Source organism: Falco naumanni, chromosome 4 (assembly GCF_017639655.2).
Source record: "Falco naumanni isolate bFalNau1 chromosome 4, bFalNau1.pat, whole genome shotgun sequence".
NCBI classification, from domain to species: Eukaryota; Metazoa; Chordata; class Aves; order Falconiformes; family Falconidae; genus Falco; species Falco naumanni.
Window position 1 is genome coordinate 112,640,670 of NC_054057.1, and position 21,494 is coordinate 112,662,163.

The window sequence follows — 21,494 nt, forward strand, 5'->3', positions numbered from 1 at the left end:
TATTATCCAACTATAACTTGTTATTGCTAAACAGGAGACAACAGCATGCTAGCAACAGCAAGATAAAGGGCTTGTTAGAAAAAAACATGTGCCCAGAGGTTGCTGACCTTTCCCTCTAATATGACAGGTAGGTGAGACTTCCAGCTTATGGAGACTCTCAGAATAAGAGGGAACCAAAAACACACACTTTCAGGACACTGGTTTGAACCCATCCAGGCCACAGCTGAACAGCAGCAGCTTTTGGTCAATGACTTATACAAAATGAATTGTTGACCTTGATTTAAGTGCTGGCTGGCAAGTTCCCACATCAGAAAAAACTAGCATGAAAACTTGCCATCCTTGGCTGTATCACCAAGGAGGGCAAAGACTGAACGAGTTCTTCAGACAGTTTGCCTTTCTTCCAACTCAGCCTGCATTGCAGCTGTCCTGGCAGTCTCCTTTCTCGGGATTAAAGACTTGTTTCCAGAGGGTTTAATCTCAGCATTCACTAGTGCTAGCTGGAATTTGAAAGAAAGTTTTCATCAGTCCTTTACTTTCTGTAGTACTTAGGTTGCTGGCTAGTATCTGAGTTCCCAGTCATCCTCTGTAACACTTTACAAAAAATTAATTTAAATTCTAAAAGAAAGGGAAACAAAACCTAAGACAGGCTTTTAGAAATAGTCTCTTGTAAGCACTCCATCACTGCACAACACCATGCACACACTCATCAGTAGCAGTGAGCATTGTTACCTTCGTCTGATACTTCAGCCCACTCTGGATTGGGAAACCCATACTGTCCCATCCGAATTCTTCTCTTCATCCCTGGAGAAATGGCTTGACCAGTGTTTGAGTAGAATGGAGGGAACCCACAGAGGCTGTTAGAGTGGACAAAAGAACTCTTTAACTAGGAAAGTCCTTTCATCTCTTAAAAAGCCCCATACAAGCTCATATTCCTGAGCAGGTTGCATGATCCTAGTGACTAATTACTTGTAAGAGCAGATCTAACAAGATATGTCTGTTTTCTATTCATCAAGCCTCCTTCCAAATACTTACAGAATATATGTGATGACACCCAACGACCACATGTCACATGATTTGTCATACTTCTCAGGACCAAGGACTTCTGGAGCTGAAGAAGATTAAACCCAGAAATTAACAGAGTACCACATATTTTCTTTCCTCTCCATCACCTTATAAGTAGCAGCACACTTCATCAACAAATATCAGAGGCATTAAAAAAATGCAACTCACTGTAGGAACTGGGTACTATTTTCTATTGACAAGTTCCTAAACACATCTAATGTAGCTTTAAAGAGGAGGAACGAAGCTGGCAAAATGCCCTACTCTTCACCCTAGTGTCTCTCTGCTCAAGAGAGTACTAAGATTACAGAAAAGCAGAAGGAGCTATAGCTAAATGTGTACAGGGAGACACTGTGTTGAAAGAGGCAGAAGCATATGTTCCAGAAATCAGAACAGAAAGGACCTACTTTAGCTGTGATAAAATTTTGAACGATACTTAGATGGAGTGTGTTTATCTCCAGCAGCTACAGAGCACTGTATTTTAATTTGGCTTCCATAGCATTATATTTCATTTTTTTCCCCTGAGGCAGGTGAACTGGCAGGGAGCTTGATTTTGTGAGGAAAATGATTCTCTAAACTTATGAGCAATCATGCTGGTTTATAAGAAGGTGTTGAGAAGGGAAATGTCAGCTTGTTTAGATACAAATATAAGGCATAAAACGATGTATGTGTAAATTACTTAACATTTTATCACTAATCCCGGCTTACAAAAATATAAAGAAAGCATCAGAAAAAACCCCATGGCTAACGTATGATCTGCTAACAATGAATAACAGTATCTTTCAATACAAAAAAATATAAAAAATTTACATTGTAGAAATGAACGAATTCTTTCAAAAAAATAAGCCCTTTCCTCCAAAGAAATTCCAAGCATGGACTGCCTCAGTTATACCATATGGTGAATGGCTATTAACTCAAAGACCAAAAGAGATGTACTCTAAAATGAGTGCATAAAGGACAGTCTACTGTGACATTCATTACACGGTGCTCTGTCTCTGGACCAGATACAAAATACAGGCAAAAATTCAGCTGTGATTAAGTCATGTTGGTCTTTTATTACTAATTCCTCCATTTGCCAGCTTTAAGAAGCTTTACAGCTGAGGCAATACTCTCCTGTTATCTTTTATTGCATTAGTTAAGCTAAGGGATGTTTCGCAAAGAAACACCCAAATAATCATGAAGCTGAGTTAAAATTATGGCTTTTATTGCATCATTCAAAGGAAACATCTGGATTACTTCAAGTGCAATCAGAAGCAACATGTACTTTCTCCTTGTTCCTCATTTGCATCCCCTGTTAAGGTTGTTTCCTTTGCAGCCGAGGAAGAGAGCAGAACTGAGCTGTACTGGAAGCAGACTATGTTTGGGTTGGATCCCAGTTAAATTCTGCAGGCTACCTCTCTGCATTACATTCACAATAGAAAATTTCCCATCTATTCCTACAGTTCACTGTCCTACTAGAAGGGCGAAGGTGACAGACTGGAATAGAAAAGAAATGCATCTTGGATAACTTACCCACATAATAAGGAGTATAACAGGGTGTCTGCAGCGCGTTTAATACAGTGGTTTCTTTGGCAAAGCCGAAGTCTGTGAGTTTGAGTACAGTATCCTTCTCTTTAGAGGTGTAAAGCAAGTTTTCAGGCTGAAAGGCCACCAAGAGAAAGGATAAACTGGACAATGAAGAGATGTCTCTACTGAATTGAAAGGTCAAACGATTCCTGCTTGCCTGGATCACCACCAGCATCTGGGTCTTCTTATTTCTCTCACATCTCCACCACAGCATGCCGAAAGTTCCCTCCCAACATGTAGCATATTTGCTCAGACTAAGGATCAACATCCTTCTCAATATGGTATTTAGGAGAGCCATCACAAGACTCTCATCATGTCCAATTGGCATCAAGTCTGGCTTCTTGAACCTCTCTCTAGTTCACTGCACTTACTAGGACTGTTCTGTCTAATCAACACCAGTTGATGTGACAGCACTCTGTACTGCACTCAGGTAGCTCAGGTAGAAGACGAGAGAAGTCATCAGCCAAACTCTCAATGAGCAACTGACATAACACCATCAGAATTAACGGACACAGACACAGGTCCCTTCCTGTCCATCCCCATCCCCAACCCCCACCCTGAAACCCGAGTTAATTCCACTCTTGCTCCACACTCCATAAAGGCTCCCCAAAACCAGAAGTGGCAAAGGAGGAATCACAGAATCACACAGCTCTTGTGCACAAGAACAGGGACAATAGAACATCTTCAGAATCTGCAACTGTTTGAACTTGTTTTCTAGCTTCTCAGTCATAAGGAAGCTATGCCTTCTCACATGCTAGTGTTTAGGGACATAAAGAACAAAGGGCTTGAAAGCAAACAGGATTTAGGATCTATTAAGTAATTTGTACCATTTCTATGTTAGTTCTCTGAGTGTGTGTAGGGGGTGTTTGGGGCTAAGCACTTCAGGTTTTGCACTGGTGACAGGCAATGGCACATAGCTCCACAAAAGGGAATAGATTTTTAGTCTCAGAACTGTTAAGTCATTCTCCAGTTCCTATGTAAAGAAACCTCAACCTACCCCTCAGTGACACCAAGCAACGGCAGCTCCCCTCCAGCTAAACACACAGAAGCATCTGTAGAAAATTCACAAACGCTGAACTGCAGAAGCAATCAGATGCCTTGGTCTATCATTATGTGACCTGCTCTCCAGCACATTCCATCACACTGCTGTATCGCTGCGCTAGAAATGCCTTGGCGCAGCTACCTTGTCTTTGCTTATACTGTGCACTTTACAGAATGAACACAAAATACAATACTACAAACCCTGTCAAATCTCTACAAGATCTGGGTACAAACTTTAGCTAATAAAACACTGTTCCACATAGTAATAACTGAGACCTTCCCATCTTCCCAAATATTTACATATACTAGTAAAGTGGGTTGGATGCACGGAATTGGTATTATTCCTCCCACATATGCACTGCTCCTGTTTCTGAAGGGGGTGGTGGTGGTTGTTTTTGGGGTGGGTTTTTGGTTTGTTTGGTTGTTGTTTTGGGTGTTGGCTTTTTGATTTTGGGGTTTTTTTTGGTCTTTTTAGGCAAGTATAAATCTGAAAACAACTAATAACTGGCAAAGACTGTACATAGAGGTATAGCATCTAATATAAATTCATTTCAGGCAGTGTTATTTTCTTGTTAATTAACTGGATTGCAAGTTGGTAGTACCTCTTTAATTAACCATCTGACTATCACGAGATTCTTCTGCATTCTGTACACACCTAGGAGGCATTAGCATACATAAAATTCTGACCTTTGACTAGTTGCAAACTAGTTGTGAACAGATCCATTCTCACACTGGCAAAGGTACAGGAACACTCTGACCATCTGATTGTACTCCTAGATCTATTTAAACCACCACTGCCCATTTATTTTTCTGCCTTATGCTCTTTTCTCCCTGCCCACACACTTTCAAGACTCACCTTGACATCTCTATGGGCGATGTTCATTGAATGCAGATATTGGATGGCTGTTCCGATGTCTCTCATTATTTCAGAGGCCTCTATAAATACAATTTTAGAGAAAGGTCACATTAACATTCCCACTGTAACTCAGGGACATGCTTGGGAATGCTTATGACTTACAAACAGCTTGCTGGAATACAGGGCTAGCATCAAGACTAGAGAACCTAAAATTAGCCCTAACAGCTGTGTTTTGGTTTTGCAGGCAGCCATAGCCCCCAGTTCCCTGGCTGTTCAGCCCTCCTGTGCAGGCACTGCAACTGAACCGTTGAGTCTCCTGCTCTTTATGAGCTTGTAAAACTGTGTTTTAACCTGCTCACCGGAAAAGCAGCAAGAGCAGAGCAGGTACACAAGCAACATGCAAGACTACGGAGAAAGGAGCCCCAACGAGGACATAACCCTGATTGTCCAGGACATGTCCTCAGTTGTCTGAGAGAGAAGTTTAACTTTCAGCTTCTAGTTCAGGGGTAACAGAAGGATCTAAAAGATTTTCTAAAAACAGAGCAACATAACAATATAGTAATTTTAGGATAGGTTACATCTTCGTTCCTCACAATCTTTAGTTTTTCCTCAGGAGAAACAAAATCAACAGTTCTATTCTGCAAAGCCCAAACTGCCACCTTTGAAATAATATGTTTCTAAAATTTAACATAACTCCAGTGGGAAATTCTAGTGGTTGGTGAGCTGCCTTGCAACAGCAGTACTCTTGAAGTCTGGAAGAGTTCAGTTACATAGGCAGAGGTTTCAGAGCAGGGAGGAGTGACATTCCCATTGTACTAAGTGAGCATTATGTTACATCCCCATTGTCAGGGAAACAACAACTTCAACCTGGTCCTCTTTTTTCTGCATAGGTAGAAACCTTGGCTGCAGCAGTGAGAGAAGGTAGAAATCCTTGTACTATAACAACCTGGAATCCTTTCTGACATGGCTTGAGACTGAAATTACACAATCTCAAGCAAGGCCAATCAGAAGGCAGGAACACTCATCTTCTTCAGGGAAAACCTTGGCTCCTAATGGGAAGTTGTGGCTGATATATAAACAGCTAGCAAACCTCGGGAATGCAGTGGAACAAGGCTCATTTATCTCAGGAAAGAATTAAGGTGGGTTTTTTTGTTTAACACTCCCAGATGATTTTGAGTAAGTGTTTAAGATATTGTACAATGCTATTTAATCTAGAAAAATCACGTTTTTAGCACAGTGGAGTCACTAATGATCAGAGTCTTTCCCCTGGAATCTTTTATTTTAGTGAGGAAGAAATAAATTTCCTGAAAATGCTCATTTTCCCTACATGAGTCTTTCATAACACTTAAAGGATTCATCCCAGGCTAGGAAACACAGGAGCACAGGATCAAAAAAAGCCTGGCCTCTATAAGAGACTTGCAGAACAGTCACAGTAATTTACAAGCTCGGGTGTAAATGTTTCTTCTTCTAATCATTCTGTCACAGCACTAGCTACAAACACTAACATTTTACTCGTGAGCAGCAACAGGAGTTGTGAATGGACAAGAAGAACCACAGTCAACCACACCTGTGGTACTCCGCATAATAAATAGCAAAGACAATAAAAATGGCAAGACTATTCTACTGCAAGCTCTGTCACCAACTCACACCAGGTCTTTAACTTGTGCATATTCCCTATCATAGATAAGCAGGCTTGTTTACAGTGAGGCTAATAATACTTCCCTTCAAGTAGTACTTTAAAACCCTTGAATAAGAGATGTTTCATCCGATGCGATTTCCTTGTGATATTAATCACCTAACAGTATAGCTGTGCACAGTGATGCTGCTTGAGGGACCGCCAGAAAAGAAGTCATAGTAGGAGCTGCACTAATCATGTCAGAGGTGGTCTAGCAGAAGACCAGGGACTAGAGTAACACAGGCTGTGGTGGTACAGAAATGAAGCTGAGCAGGTTTGTATGAAGAATTTTCCTCTAAACCTTCCACACTGTGCCTGAACTTAGCCAATTCTGGTAATTCCTGATTTTCTGTAACTTGTAAAAATAACTGTTTAATACAACGTTAGATGGAAAATTTAAAAAATAAAAACTTTAAAAAATTAAAAATTACAAACAAAAATCAAATTAAAGAAAAATTCCTGTAAGGTAACTAAGCAAGGGGACAGAGAAAGGGAGAAGCAATCTTTAACAAACTTTAAAATTAAACTTCTGATTTTTCACCTCTCTCAGTGAAAGCTTGATCTCCTCTCTCCTGGATCCTGCTAAACAGCTCTCCTCCTTCCATGCTGAAACGAAGAACACAAAAAAAACCCCACCTTACACGAGCAGAAAAGATCAAATTAACATCTGATTGTGCATCCATATAATGGCACAGAACCATGGCAGGAACAGGTTAGAAAAGATTACAGGGTGCCTCCTATGCCAATGCTTCCTAAACATCACACTCATCTGAATCAGTGCAAAAAGCCATTCTGATATGGAATAAATAGAAAACAAAACAAGACCAAGAGATTTTGATGCTTTCAGTGTACCCTGTCACAAGGAACATGACACAAGTAGTTGGGAAGTCAGATACACTAGCACTGGGAGGCTGACCAGTAATCTTGTTTTAAGTGCTGAAGATGGAAAAAAAAAAAAAAAAAAAAAAGAAAGAAGGAAGCAAATATACTGAAAAGGATTAATTTGTCCCCAGTGAAGACAACAGTAACTGTGGTATTACAGATAAAGGAGAGAACACGAAAAGTTAAAGTCAAAATAGTAGCAAAAAGGATCATGTCAGATCACTGGATTTACATCTGAAGTTGGAAACCAATCACAATCAAAGTGCATCATATTTGTAGAGACATATCTTTCAAGATGGTCTTAATTAGTCAATGTTTTAATGAGGACAATTGTCACGGGGTACAAGAAAAATTACTTACTCGTTAAGATTCCTCATTCTTCCATCATACAAGACAGCTGGAGCAGCTATACATTTCCCTACCAGTACCATAAAGACAACGAAAGGTTTGCTGTGCAAACCAAAATCATGCTGCTGAGAAAGCTCACCTAACTCTCATCTAACATCCAACACATTCTCCCACTCCCTCCACCCTCTCAAAGTCCGCTGTTTGATGGGGGGGCCGCTGCTGGTCCATACCATTCCATGACAATGAGGAGGCATCTCTTTCCATGATGTATATTCTCATAAACGTCCAGGACATGGACAATGTGGGGACACCCTGATGCTCGCCAATGATACTCTACTTCCTGACGGGCTTTTGGGTTGTCATACAGGAGCTGTAAAGAAATAGGAGAGAGCAATGTCAGTGAGCCAGCATCATTCTGCTTCAAATCGGCACCTACATGCATTGGGCTCAAAGATAGTGGCACAGGCTCCTCTTAGCACTTTCTCCAGCCAAAGGATGCCAAGCAATCACAAGACTTGCACCATCTCTGGGCTGCCCAACTTCTTAGAAATACAGAAACAACTGGTCCCTTGGAACTGGAAAGACCTCAAATGGCAGTAAGGAGAGACTTTGAATCTGAGATGGAGACAAACCTATCTCACCCACCTCTGGGTGGGAAACAGCAATCTTTTTCCTATTTGTCTGCAGTACTTGCAAACAGAAGAGAACCCCTCTGCTAAGGACAATAACCCTCCCACCTGCTCCTCAGCTGCTGGGAGAAGAGACTTCTGGGTGCAATGCAAATCCTTTAAGTTCAATGAGATTTAAAGCAATGAGGAATTTCACACTGACTCTGAATGGGCTTCTTAAATACTACACAAATTTCTGGCCCTATCAGGGTTGGGAAAGGGACTTTTCACTATATAGATGCTTCAACTTCTTTCACTGTCACATGCAGGGGCAGTTTATTTTAAAGGCACTAATCTCTACAAGAGAGGTAAGAGCTCATCTTTCCTGATCCTGCAAATTTGTACACAAGAAATGCATCCCTTATTATTTGAAGAACTGGTCTGTATCAGACTCTGCAACTGAGCTTTTGTGCAACAGGGGCACATTGCTGAATCATGCCTTTTCTTCTCTGCCTCATCTCTCTAGACACCACTAACACTTTCTGACACAGACTTTCTCTTTACAGCACATTTATACAGTTCCTACACAATGCGCCTGTGATCAGATTTTGATACTTTCTGCCCTATAGTAATAATCATTGCAATGAAGGAGCAGCAACAAAACTGATGCTATATAAAGCATTGTTATATGCATTAAAACAGAAGAGAAAACAAGCAAAACCAATCACCTCTGATCTATTTGCCTTAGAAAAGGACTACAGCAACTGTGGGGAAACTGTTTTCAAGTAGGCAAACAAAAAGTATCATTGCTGCACTATTAGGCTTTATTTAGCCTGAAGCTCTTCTCACTCATGTTTGCTATCAGGTCCCAGTCACAACACAACTGCATGTTAACTGCTGAAAACAAGTATTAACATGTAACCTGTCATTAGGGACCTATGAATCAGACCAGGAAAGTAAGATCGCTTTTCCATCCAGTTGCCAAGCTAAGGCATGAATGGAGTCACAGGCACCTCTCAATATAGGGAAATGCATCATTTAAAGGTCACAGGAAGGAAATCAAAAGTTCTGTTTTCTTTATTGACTCCAATACAGACAATCTGCATCACTAGGGAAAAAACAGCCTGCACTTCTTTGCTGCTTTGACATCCCTTTAAGCAAAGCAGACACAGTAACATGGCAGGAAATGCCCATAACACTTTATGAAATGCTGGGGAAGCCCTTGGGATCTACTGGACAAGGTAAGAGGCTTCTTTTCCAGGCTGGGAACAGGAAATGGGTGACAAGCACTCCTCTGCTGAGTGCACTTTCTAGTGTTTTTGTGAAGCACAGAGAGGCTGCAGGAGGGGACAGACAAGCTGCTGCAGGAGGGCTGCTGGCTCCTTAACTGAATGGGCAGGGAACCCCACCACCGTGACCTCCAGCCTTCCTCAGCTCCGACCCAAAGGCTCCAGTGGGACACCAGATTTTCAGAGCACACGGAGCTGAAGAAGCTTTCTTGCCAAGTTAAATGCCCTTGCAGCCAACCTACTTCTTCCACAGCTCTTGTTCTGCACCCAGAGCACACCTTTTGAGATCACTAACTACCCGCCTCCTCCTTCCTGCTCCAGCCTAGCTGTGGCCTTATTTCCAACACAAATAACTTCCTAGAGAAAGAGATGGCTCCAGTTCAGACAAAAAGCCCATTAATGAGTGCAAGTGCAGTAGCTTTACTTTTTTCAGCCATCAGCCCATTCAGTAACTTTTCCTTCACAGCCACTGTGCTCTAGCTCAGTAGGACTGTCTATCAGCATTTTCCTCTCTGCCCTTCTGAGTTTGGGCTGCTGCCTAGAGGTCTCTTTAAAAGTTCATTAAATTACATGTGCAACAATAAAGCCTAAACACCCTCAGGACTAGCCAGGCCATTTAGAAAAGCATTAGAGGGTTTACTGCTTGGATATTACTGGATTAATGCCACTTCTGAGAAGGACGCTTTAAAAACCTTCTCACCTATCCTATGCTACTAATTAGACATAACCATTCTCTTTACTAATGTTAACTGCACTATAACCTGTACATCTTGTGCCTGCACAGTGTGCAGAGATGTTCTTTTTCCTATTTGTATCAAGTGCTTATGAAAATTGTTTCACGGAATTGAATTCTCACTGTCTAAAGAGCTTTTACAAGGCATTTTGATATACACAAGGATGCTGCATTTTCTTTTCTCCACCCCTACCACCAAGTTTCATATACTCCTTTAGTGCCAAGCTTGAATGTACTCAAGTCAAGATGACACCTGGAGAAGCAGAGAAAAGGAAATGTAAAAATAAAGAGCAGATACACATACCAAGCAACATCTGATATATCAACCAACTGTTAACCTTCAGATTTCTCCTTCTGAGCCTCAAAAATAAATTCAATCTTTTCCTTATGTCTAAAACTGGAAGCCATAACTACAACTTTTAAGACACTTTATAGATGCAGACACCTGTAAAATGAAAGTCAGGCAGGGTTTAAAGCACCAATTTCTACAACATTTAGTTGATGACTTCCAAATGGACTGAAATTCTAGCCCTGTGGTTAAATGCTACAAACTTGCAAAAAACATAAATGGATGTTCTGGCATCTTCCTGAGCCTGAACAGTCTGTGCTTCTATTGTTGCAACAGCTTTCATAAGACTGCAACCAGCTTCCCCTGACATTCTACAAAAGCGTAGAGGTTGTTGTGAACAAACTCAGAGTTTCAGATAAGTTTTCCAGCACTTCGGGTTCACGTTGGTTTGAGGAAAGGGCAGCTTTGTCCAACAGTATCAGTTCAAGGAGCTGTCAGTCATCCCCCTAGAATTCCCACATAGTTCAGGTGAGTCACAGATTGTCATGATGGGCTGTGGGCAGGATCATGAACCAACCTAACTTCAAAACAAGACAAACCCAAGAAACATGCCGTATCTCCCAATTTTTCATGAAGCCAGATCAGTGATCCAATGTACAATGCACAGCAGCCTTTGCATAACAGCGAGGGGATGCCAATGTGTGTGGCCAGACAACACAATTTGGAACAGGAGCTACGCAGTAGAAAGCTGTATTTTTGCTGGAGCTCAGCATTACTGAACCACTGCCTAAAAGAAGCAGATGAAGCAAGTATTAACAATTATTCACTGGGAGATCACCAAAAACACAGGTGATGGATGGCAAGAAAGTACAAGAACTCCAGAGCACTAACCCCTAGTGATTCATGTAACTCTTCCTGGTATCTGCAAAAGCTGGAGGCAAGAAAGCTGCACATGGGGTTCGCTCAGCCTGTTTCTGAGGAACAACAGGGCAGATGCTCCAGGATGCCCTGCTAATTCAGGGCTTGGGCAGTGGAGGGAGGCCTGAACTCTTTCAGTTCTGAGGTAATGGCCTAATTCTAAACTGCAGCCTGGAAGGCCAGCTCTGCAAAATTTCCCCCTGTGCAGAATTTCTTCATAATAATAATAAAAAAAAAGTAGACTAAAAAGAACACACTATCATCTACTTGCTTTTCCATCGATTCAGTGTTTTGTAAGCAAGGAAGGATAGCAAGAACCCTCATACCTTAATGGTCTGATCTATACAGGAAATAGCCTTCTAAGGACTCCAGGGAGCAGCAAGTGATTTTCTGGACTCTGAAATCGTAACAACAGAGAGAGAAAACATGCATAGGCACAGGTATGAAACAGGCTGAGGACAGGAAGCAATGACTTCTCTGTGACTCTCTCTTTAATATGCACCAGCAGATAACACAGATTACTATTACACCTGCTATCCATTCCCTACATAGGTGATTAAGACCCCCATATATGCTTTTTTATTTATTTTGAACTTCAGTAATCCTTCCTAGTTCCAAACAGTTGCAGTGCTTGGATTAGAACTGTTACAGGCTCAGTTCTCACCTACTGCACATGCCACATTAAAGCAGCATCTGACACTGCAAGCATCTTTTACTTGCACCGCTTCCAGGTTCTGAACTCTCCTTCAACTGACAATCAGTTCTATAATCTTTACATTATTTTCCTCACAGGAAGGCTTCCCATTATTAAAACAGCAATGGGACCAGTAGAGACTTTCAGTCCCAGGGGTCATCAGCATATAATACTGATATATAGGCACTTAAATATAGCTTTTGTTTATTTTTCTAGCTGGGAAAAGAAAAGGCACAAGCGGGTAAATGTCTAACTTCTTTTGCTTTCTTTCCTCTTTGCTTGTAGCTGTTAGAAAAAATGCTGAATCCCACAAATAAGCCTTGCAATCTAAATTCACACTGATACACGGAAACTAACACCATTTGCTGCAGAGCAGCTCTTCCAGTCTTTCTTTATTCAAGAGGAGTTGATGGCAAAAGGAGGCTTGGATAACGTTTCTTTCATCTCCTCCATCCTCTATGCTACAAAAAGAAGCAAGGGGAGGGTGGGGGTGGGAAGAGCTATCACTATGGTTTTGGACATTTTGTCTTTTATTACATCCTGATTATTTGCCCTACATCTATTAATTTAATGTTAATAATCTTTATCTGTTTTCAGATCTCTTCATAAGGGATAAAGCCATCCTTTGTGTTAGAACGCTAAAGGAATTGAAATTATCAAGGTTTTCTTCTTCACACATCAGCACTGCCAGTCAAGCTGCAGCAAGAAGCATGTGCCTTTTTGCAATAGCAGCCCAGCAAGAAGGAAAATCTACACATGCAAATCTCAAAGAAAGCATTGAATTTTTTCTTAAAATAAAAAAATAGAACACATTTCTGCTCAAATTATTTAGTACTGAAGCATCAGTCTCTAGACAAGGGATAAAGCCAGGGCTGGGCAGGCACAGACAGTGGGTCATCACAAAGTCTTTCACTTCTCTGCTTTTATTTCAAACCTGGCTTAGACAATTAGAAATTAAATCTGCTTGGAGATTTCCTTGAAACAAACCATCATCCTGATTCCCACAGAGCTGTCCAAGCTGCTGCCACAGTTGACATTAACTGGCATCTCCATCAGTGCTCAGGTAGACAGCCAGTCCCAGAGGTGGGCTTCTACAAGTTAACAATAGTCAGTAATAACACTCAAGTAGCACCATTTTGCAATACTCCAGCTTCTGGTATCTAATCCTTTCATTCAGCCTACTGAGTATCAGGGTTTTACCATCTCCACTGAAGGGCCTTCTCTATACACCTCTTCTCTACAGTTTTCCAATCTCAGCTTATACTTCGAAATGGCAACAGCTACAACAGATCTTTGGTATCTTGCCAGCATAAATGAGAATGAAGTGGACTCGGAGAGGACTGCTTGCATGTGGTGTCAGAGTCACACTCTGAAACCAATTTCCTGTTGACATACAAGGCTTCAAATTCCTTAAGCACATGTTTTAAGGGGAAAACAGGAGGAAAGTGTAGAATGGACAAAAATAAAAAGAATAGGTTAGCAGAGATATGTGATCTTTTGTAAGAGTGTGCATACTGGACGTACAGCAAATCTGCCAAAGAATTTAGCTCTCCAAGCATTCCTGCTTCTTCATCCCCAGAGAGCACACACCACATAAATATTATTTCACTCCACGCCTCTCTCCTGCAGTGAATCAACTAGGTGTCTCAAAAATACCTTTGGTGTGGTTCTGAATTTTATTTATTGTAGCAGTATTCAAATCACCACCAGGCACCCAATATGACTATACCACCTGAGGTAAATAAATGAGACATACCACTATTAATTATCTAATTACATATGCATCTAGTCATTTACTCTGCAAAGGTCAACTGTTTTTGTTCATAAATGTTAGTGGTAATATGGCAAATACAACTGAAATGGCAAAGCAGTGGGCCAGTATATATTTCAAAGTTATCCCCTTGCATTGCATATATGAGGTTAGAAAAGACAGGCACAAAAATGAGCAAAAAATGCCCAGGAAGAAAAGCTACTGTCCTGATAAATACTCTGATAATATTACATTAATCTATTTGAACTGCAGTGCCAAGGTATGTGACTGTACATTCAATACTATGGGGTATATATAAATAAAAAGCATGCTATGCATTTTGCTACAACTGCAAGATTACTTTGCATTTTAATACTATGCTGTGTGGATGGAAAAATAACTCTTGCTGGCACCTTAAGATTCCAGTTGTACTCAGTTGTGACAAGCTACAAACTAGCTACATGTGGCTTCTATTTTATTCAAAATATCACAACTGTATTTTAAAAGAAAAATAAATCACCAACAGCTACTAACATGCTGTTACCAGACACGAATATCTTAAAATGCTTGTTTATACAAGAAGGCCTAGAGATCAGCTCCTCTCTACCTTCCTTATGACAACTTCTGCCACAAAACACTGCCATTTCGCCATCACTGACAACTGCATTCAGTATCTGCTGTCAATACTCAGCATCTGGGGAGAGCTGCTGTAAAGCCCTTTCCGAAACTCAGACACACTACAAAACGCCCTTTCTTTCCTTGATTCTTTAATACGCATATTATGACCATCTGAGACAAGACAAAACCGGGAGGTGCTCTAAAGGTCTTTCCACCCCTCATTTTAAAACCTGCTCTTTCTCTGGGAATAGGCAGACACGCAGGACAGACAGGCGAGCTACAGATTTTGGGTTCCCACTCTTTCAATGTCTGATCTTTGGTGTGTAGTATCTTGACAGGGCTTTGCTCCATACTGAGATGCTCTTCACCACCAAAACTATCACCTCCTTCCTCAAAGCAGGATTTTGACTGTAGTGCCTGCACGCACACAGCACGGGACACCCAGTAACTGCAGCACCCAAAATGCAGGATGTTCAGCCAGATGTGCCAGCATTGCTCTACCTATAGCATACTCAGGTTACTAGCATAATGCAAAATTTTCCAAAATTTCATATGGCATAAATACCTACAGGAAATTGGGACTGTGATAAAAATAAAGTAACCTGTAGCTCTACCATTATTTTTACTTTTTCTGCATTTCTGAGTTGAGGAAATCTAAAATCCCAGCTGAAAATGATGACTTTTTACTTTGCAGTTTCACTCTAGTGCCTAATATGAGGTTTGCTTTTGAAAAGGAGGGGAAAAAAAAAAAAAGAGTGGGGGAGGGCCTTAACAAAAACTTCACTCCTGCCAGCTAAGAGTACATAAACTCTGTTAACAAGGATTCAGGTGACTTGGCTTCAGTACATCTCAATCCTTGGCTTGTCAAAAGTAATACAGCTCATTTGTAAACTTTGCTGTTCAAGAAAATTCCAGCAGTACAAAATGACATGGCACCTCCTCAGATCATAAGCCCATCAAAACCGTCCCTCTGCTTTGTCTTTAGGTACTCATAGAACACTAAAACGAATTAAAGACCATAATCTTGATCTTCTAGGTGTCTAACACCTTTATATGCTTGAATCACAGCATATAAAAGATGACTTAAAACTTTGAGACATACACCATGGCCAACAGTTTTGCTACCCTGCCATAGTGAAATTTCCCACGAGGATACATCTTGCCTGTACAGGAGTCAGAGCTGTCTTGGCGGTAACCTGAGACTGAGACACAGATTTCCACAAGAAGTATGGCCATCACAAAAAAACTCTCTCCTTTGTGTTTTTTTTTTAAATTTTATTTCCTTACCTTTGCTTTTCCCCTGTGCAGTGACTCTGATCCAGCAACACCTCCAAAAAAACATACTAGCACTTTTCATGGTCATGAAATGGGATGGAATGTGTGTCTGCCCGGATGTGACCCTCTCACACACTTTCCAATATTGACAGCCACAGTTGCTATATCGCATTTTAACACAGTTGCTATATCCCATTTTAACAACCCCTAACACCCGCCCATCCCAACGATATGACTTCTTTTATACATATATATAGTTTTACCTTTTTTCTTTTTAAAAAAACCCATGCAACCCCCCCAACAACATATCTAATTAGTAACAACAGCCATTGCACTCTACACACATTTTCCACAGAAAGAAGGGGAAAGAGCAAATACCATAGATGTTACTCAGAATGCTTAATGCTCATTTCAGTGCTAACCACCATGAAACCCACCTGTACAGTTGTGTGGGACAGCAGGACACTGATACCAAGATGAGTGAGGCATGGCACATCTTTGTTGGAGCAGGATGTGGCAGAAGGCACAGACCAGAAACAGTAGTACTGAGAAGATCTAAATCTAATCTTCCCTTTCCCAGTCTTCATGCTAATAAATGTATCAAAATTAACACAGAAGTAGTAATACTGAACAAGGTAGAAGCAAAAATTAGAAACATATTGCATCTCATTAATCACAGACAACAGTAGCTCCAAGAGGAACCAGCGCTTCCCGCCAGCCTTCCTCTGTATTTTTTCCACGTGTGACTAAAGATATGGAGATTAAATCAGTCAAGAACTCCCAGGAAGGATTTGACATCCATCCCCAATACACGGAGGCTCTTCGAGGTGCGTGCTGGATTCATGGAGACACCTGCCATGCATCTGTCTTTTTATTCTGCTCTGCACCCTAGCCCCACTTTTTGACAGTGCATACCTTAATGAGCCTGTAGGGAACCCTTCAACTGCAGCTATGTTCTCCTCTATGGCCGCACCACTTGGTAGTGGGATTCAAAATGAGGATACCATCCTCTCACACCACTGCTCACACACCTAAACTCCCTTTTAGCTGACTTCCCTTTCCCTTCCACATGAATTTAAGATTGTCATCCATGCATGCAAAGCTTGGCAATATGCCACCACAGGCCAGTTCTTTCTCATATATTGCTGTTCTTTCTCTTTTTTTCACATTTCCTTTCTCGACACCCACATTTGTGCTTTCTGTCACATGACCAAACAGGCCAAGCAGTGTCTCTCTCTTCTGCTGCACCATCTATCTCAAGTATTACTAAATCATCCAAACACAAGTACCCAGAAGTAAACAAAGAACTCTCAAATCTTCCTTCTCCCATTCCGCAGGGCTCATCTACTTCTTTTAAGCATTACCTTAAGGGGAGACTTGCTAAATCCTAGACATCAGTGGCACCGACAGCAACTTTACCCCACACCCCTCAAAGAGATACTGAGATTTCACACAGTTCTTGGGAATCTGAGCGAATCTGACCAGCATGTCAAAAACTCATTCCTGAAAGCTGTCACCTGTGGGAACTTGACTTATCTTCAAAAATAAAACAAAACCCTAAAATCTTCAGCAAGGATATCTAGGATTTCTCTTCGCTTCAAATCACTGCTGTATATGTTTTCACACTCACATTCGTGCAAGCTCTGCTGTTGGCATTTTCAAGCAAATATCTCTTATCTGTTTCTAAGTCACAACTCGGTAGATAGCTCAGTGGTTGATGGTTTAAAGGTCCATCAGGCATGAAGATCCCTGGAACTGTTTATTGTGTACAGCAAAGACATGATAGAGAATGGTGTGACTGTGAATGGAAACAAAACCATGCAGCATTCAGCAGAGGCTAGAAATGCAAAGGAAGCCATTAAGACAGAAAGGAAAGTAAATTGCTCTCCCAAGACTACTTGTGCTTATTTTGTCTGAATATATATTCTAAAGACAAGTAAGCTATTACATAGGAAAGGAAAGAAAAGAAATAAACTGGGGGAAGAGGGAATTCAACAGATGGAGTCAACATAAGCAAGTGACAGTGCAGTAAAACTGTTATTTATGTTGCAATTCTCATTGATTCATTTTGCTCTGTGCACTAGCTTAGCCACCTGGGGTTACAGCTCTGCTTCACGAGAACAGCATCAGAATCCAGCAATCAAAAACATTACTTTTCTCCCAAGCCCCACAGCACACTCCTGGAGCAGCTAATGCCTTACAGCACTCACTACCTGATTAAGTGCTCTTTAATATCCAGGACGTTGGAAAACACACACTTCCCAGAACACAACTGGGAGCTGCCAGTTCATACACAGCATAACAGTCCTTCCCAGTTCCTTTCAGAAACCTTCAAGAAACACCATGCAAACTACCTTTAAGGAAGATCTCCTCATCATATAAACGTCTCATCCTTCCAATTTAAACCCCTCCTGAGCCATAGCTCCTCTTCTTCATGCAAAAATAACCATCTGAGTTACTTGTTCAGCCCATCCAGACTCCCACCCTGCCTGGTCAAGCAATAAAACACTGGAGGCTCTCCTTCATCAGCCAAGAACTTCTGCAAGCTCCTGACGAGTCACTGCTCCTGGCTGCTCCAGGCAAGCAGACTTTATTTCCCCTGAACTTCAGAGGGCAAGGAGCACCTTTCTGTTTTGCTGCCCACTTTTTAGTCACCTTGGTCCCCCTCTAAAGATCTTCCCCATACCAGGATATGCTGTGGCATGAGGTGGGAGCAGAGGGCTCCCTCCCCATCATCCATGTTCCATTTCTTTGACAGACGTTAGAGAGAACTGCTTCACATTCCCTGCAACCAGATGGCAGAAAGCAGTCAGACACCACAAAGGTAGAACAGAGTAGCTTAAATGGAAGGGTCTCTCCTTGCCAAAATCAAGAGCATTTCCTTCACATTCCTGAATTGATTTCCTCTCTGCTTCTGCATTATGTTGGCTGCCTCATGACTACCCATGCAAAAGGAAGAGGAGGAGGATCCCAAGAATATTTGGAAACCTAATGTTTTGATGTCTCAGCTAAAGCAGCACCATGCTAAGGACTGCACAGGGGTCAGAAAAACAAGATGTAGCAAAAGCACTGCCAAACAAAAATCATTCCAGGAATGTCAATCCTTTTAATCTTTCTGAGCTGAAACATACATCCATTTCCCTCCCTTAAGACACTGTCCTTTCCCCCGCTCTGCCTGCAGCAGTATCCGCTTGTGGTACACTGCAACACTGGCTCATTTCCACAAGTCAGCATGCCTGAGAGAGAAGTCTGGGCTTGGGGAAGGGGAGGAGGGAGTGAGAAAGCTGGGGCAATGGAGAAAAGGGATTCAGAAGATCTTTCTGGCCTGAGGTCCCCTGCCTGATTCCAACTAACATTAGTACTGTGGAAACAACTGCCCCACAAAAGTGTTAATGACTTCTGAGGTGATGATTTCACAGAAGCAATGTGCCATCCAGTATCATTCTCCTAGACATGACACATCAGGGAATCAGGAAAACGTATCCGCACTAAAGCCATGTTAACAGAGAAACAGATTGTCTGAGCTGTGCAGCTGCTGGTCTCTCAACAAAGCTGATTCAACACTTCACAGCAGGCAGTAGCAAGGGGAAAAGGCACTCAGCCATGATGCTCCGCCCATCAGTCGGGAAGACAGATCCCTAAGTGGAGACAGGAAGGGTAAGGGAAACATGCAGATTTTGAACACCATGCAGCACTGCCTAAGACCTGGGTGATAGCTGCTTAATATGCAGGATTTTGTCCAACACCTGCCAGGTGGTGGTAATTTCAGCTTTCAGGGATTAATACTTCTATCACCAAAAATGCTTGTGTATTTATTTATATGTGGCCATATAACACTTTTACACACAGTAGTAACTTTGATAACCTTTAGAAACTGTCTCTTGGTTTGTCTTCACCATATGATAATCACGTGTCATAAGATGGAGGGGGTTATTTGTCCAAATTCAGAGGCACACTTGTGATCCTCCTGCCCCCATTAGTTACTAATGGAAGTTATAAAGGCTACTCACAACCAGCAAGAGACTAGCTCTGAAGAGCACCCCAGCATCTCTACCGCTGCAAGCTTCCCGACTCTCATTGCTCTGTTTTGAGTGAGGGAGGAGAATCCCTGAGATCCAGGGAAAGAACATCAAGACAGTGATATATTGTTCTCATCATACAACTATGCAGTACAAGCTCAACCAGGTCAAATGCAATCACTTTCAAAACACTGCTTAATTCTAAATGATAATACCAACTATTGCAGAATCTGAAGACATTTTTCAAACCTTAATGTATTAAACCTTAAAGCTCCTGAAGTCTCAGCTTCTTCCTAGCAGTTGACTATTCTGAACTAAGAAGCTGTGATATTTTGAACAGGGGGGGTGCTTTGCCAGAATTCATAATTATCCATCACTAGCTGTATCTCCAACTGCAAGATTATAACTATTTTAGTCAAAACTAAAAGTTTCCACACAAAAATATACAACAGATGGATAGAAAAGAATTCTTAGGTCCTGGACAGAACAGACATTCAAAACCACCGAGACCTTGTATTTACATATCAGATAACCAAAATCTGATTTCTCTATTGAGTCCAAGTACAGAAACTCACTTCAAGATCCTTCCTTTGCCTGAATTTGATCAGGGTCTTCACAGCTCTTACAGAGAACTCTCTGCTTAACCACAGTGTGCTATGTCTTCCAGTTTCCACTACTGAAACACAAGCTGGCAAAGCAGGGACATAGCCCCGAATTTCTCAGACCCCAGCTGAGTGGGAACCACTGCCTATTTTGAGATGGGTGTGGCTATTCTCATTTCTCATGAGGAGTTTTAAAGGCTCATGAGTGTTTCTAAATGTGGGGAATACAAATTTTTGTATTTGATAAAGTTTTCACGCAGTCAAAATACTATTTCCTGTTCACTTTTAAGGGAGATACTTCTAAAGACAATTGCCATAAAAGAAGGGAAAAGGTGAGCCTTGGCAAGAAAACCTCCTTGGGTGTACACGCACTCGTTAAATGCAGCATGAGGGAGATTCAGAAGAGAGTCAGAGAAAACAAGACACCCCCCTAAGACAAGTTTCATGAGTGCTGGCAGAACTGGAGAACACCAGGACTCCATAGGGTCTCTGGGAGATGCTATGCGATAGCTGCACTTCAGTTTCTAGAACATACAGTGACATTGGAAGCACTACTGGAAAAATGTTTTTGCTCATTTCCCAAAGGACTGTTACATAAATACCTATGCCTGTTTTGCTTATCCCTGTGAGCCTTAGGTGAGAATACCACAAGAACTTGGGACTTGGAATATGAAAGTCAAGCCTTTTCATAACTCTGCAACATGCTCACCAAGGCAATTTCTAATAAAGGGTGTTTTAGCCTCTGTATCAGAAATAAAAATTATCTTGCTTTTTGAGAAAGATGGAGTAAGGCTTGGCTGCAGAAACATGACTATAATCTGGATGCTTACTCAAATGACTAAGCACGTATTTTTCATGACCCAAATTCTGGCTACACCACAATAGCACCAAAAAAATACCAACCCACCAAACCAATGTTATAAAGCATAGAGCTTCAGATTTGAATAAGGCAATTATTTAGGGAAGCTAAATCAAACAGAAAACAATCTAAGACTGTGCCATCAAATGAAGCGAGCAGCAGAGCTCACCATCCTCCTTTAGAGACACACCTGGAAACTTGGAATTGTGACATTTAGCCACTACCCATAATCCCACCTCTTGGTCTGCCGCAAAAAGGCCTGACTGCAACTTTTAAAGCTGCACAGCCTCTATGTCTTTGGAAGCTTGTAAATAAATGCTACTCCTCTTTAAGCTCTGTTCCCCTTGACAAGCCTGCAGGCCTTGGCCATGAATCCCCTGTTGTTTTGCAATACATGCAACAGCTTTGTTCTC

The 21,494-nt window shown here is 41.5% G+C and overlaps 1 protein-coding gene across 6 annotated transcripts in view; it reads right to left on the minus strand.

Annotated features, from left to right (window-relative positions):
• Window positions 1-21,494, minus strand: part of MAPKAPK3 (MAPK activated protein kinase 3) — a 59,135-nt gene that overhangs the window by 7,389 nt on the left and 30,252 nt on the right. For 4 of the 6 annotated variants that reach the window (XR_005827454.1, XM_040591013.1, XM_040591014.1 and 1 more), the window contains exons 3-8: window positions 7,658-7,797; window positions 6,739-6,803; window positions 4,523-4,602; window positions 2,572-2,698; window positions 1,033-1,108; window positions 730-854 (exon numbers count right to left, since the gene is read on the minus strand). Coding sequence is in view for 5 of the 6 variants with exons in the window: in XM_040591013.1 (XP_040446947.1) it covers window positions 730-854; window positions 1,033-1,108; window positions 2,572-2,698; window positions 4,523-4,602; window positions 6,739-6,803; window positions 7,658-7,797 (613 nt within the window). In the remaining variant the exon portion in view is untranslated. Of the gene's footprint in view, window positions 1-729; window positions 855-1,032; window positions 1,109-2,571; window positions 2,699-4,522; window positions 4,603-6,738; window positions 6,804-7,657; window positions 7,798-16,038; window positions 16,190-21,494 lie in introns of those variants that run through there. The other 2 variants (XM_040591015.1, XM_040591017.1) reach the window with 2 other exon arrangements.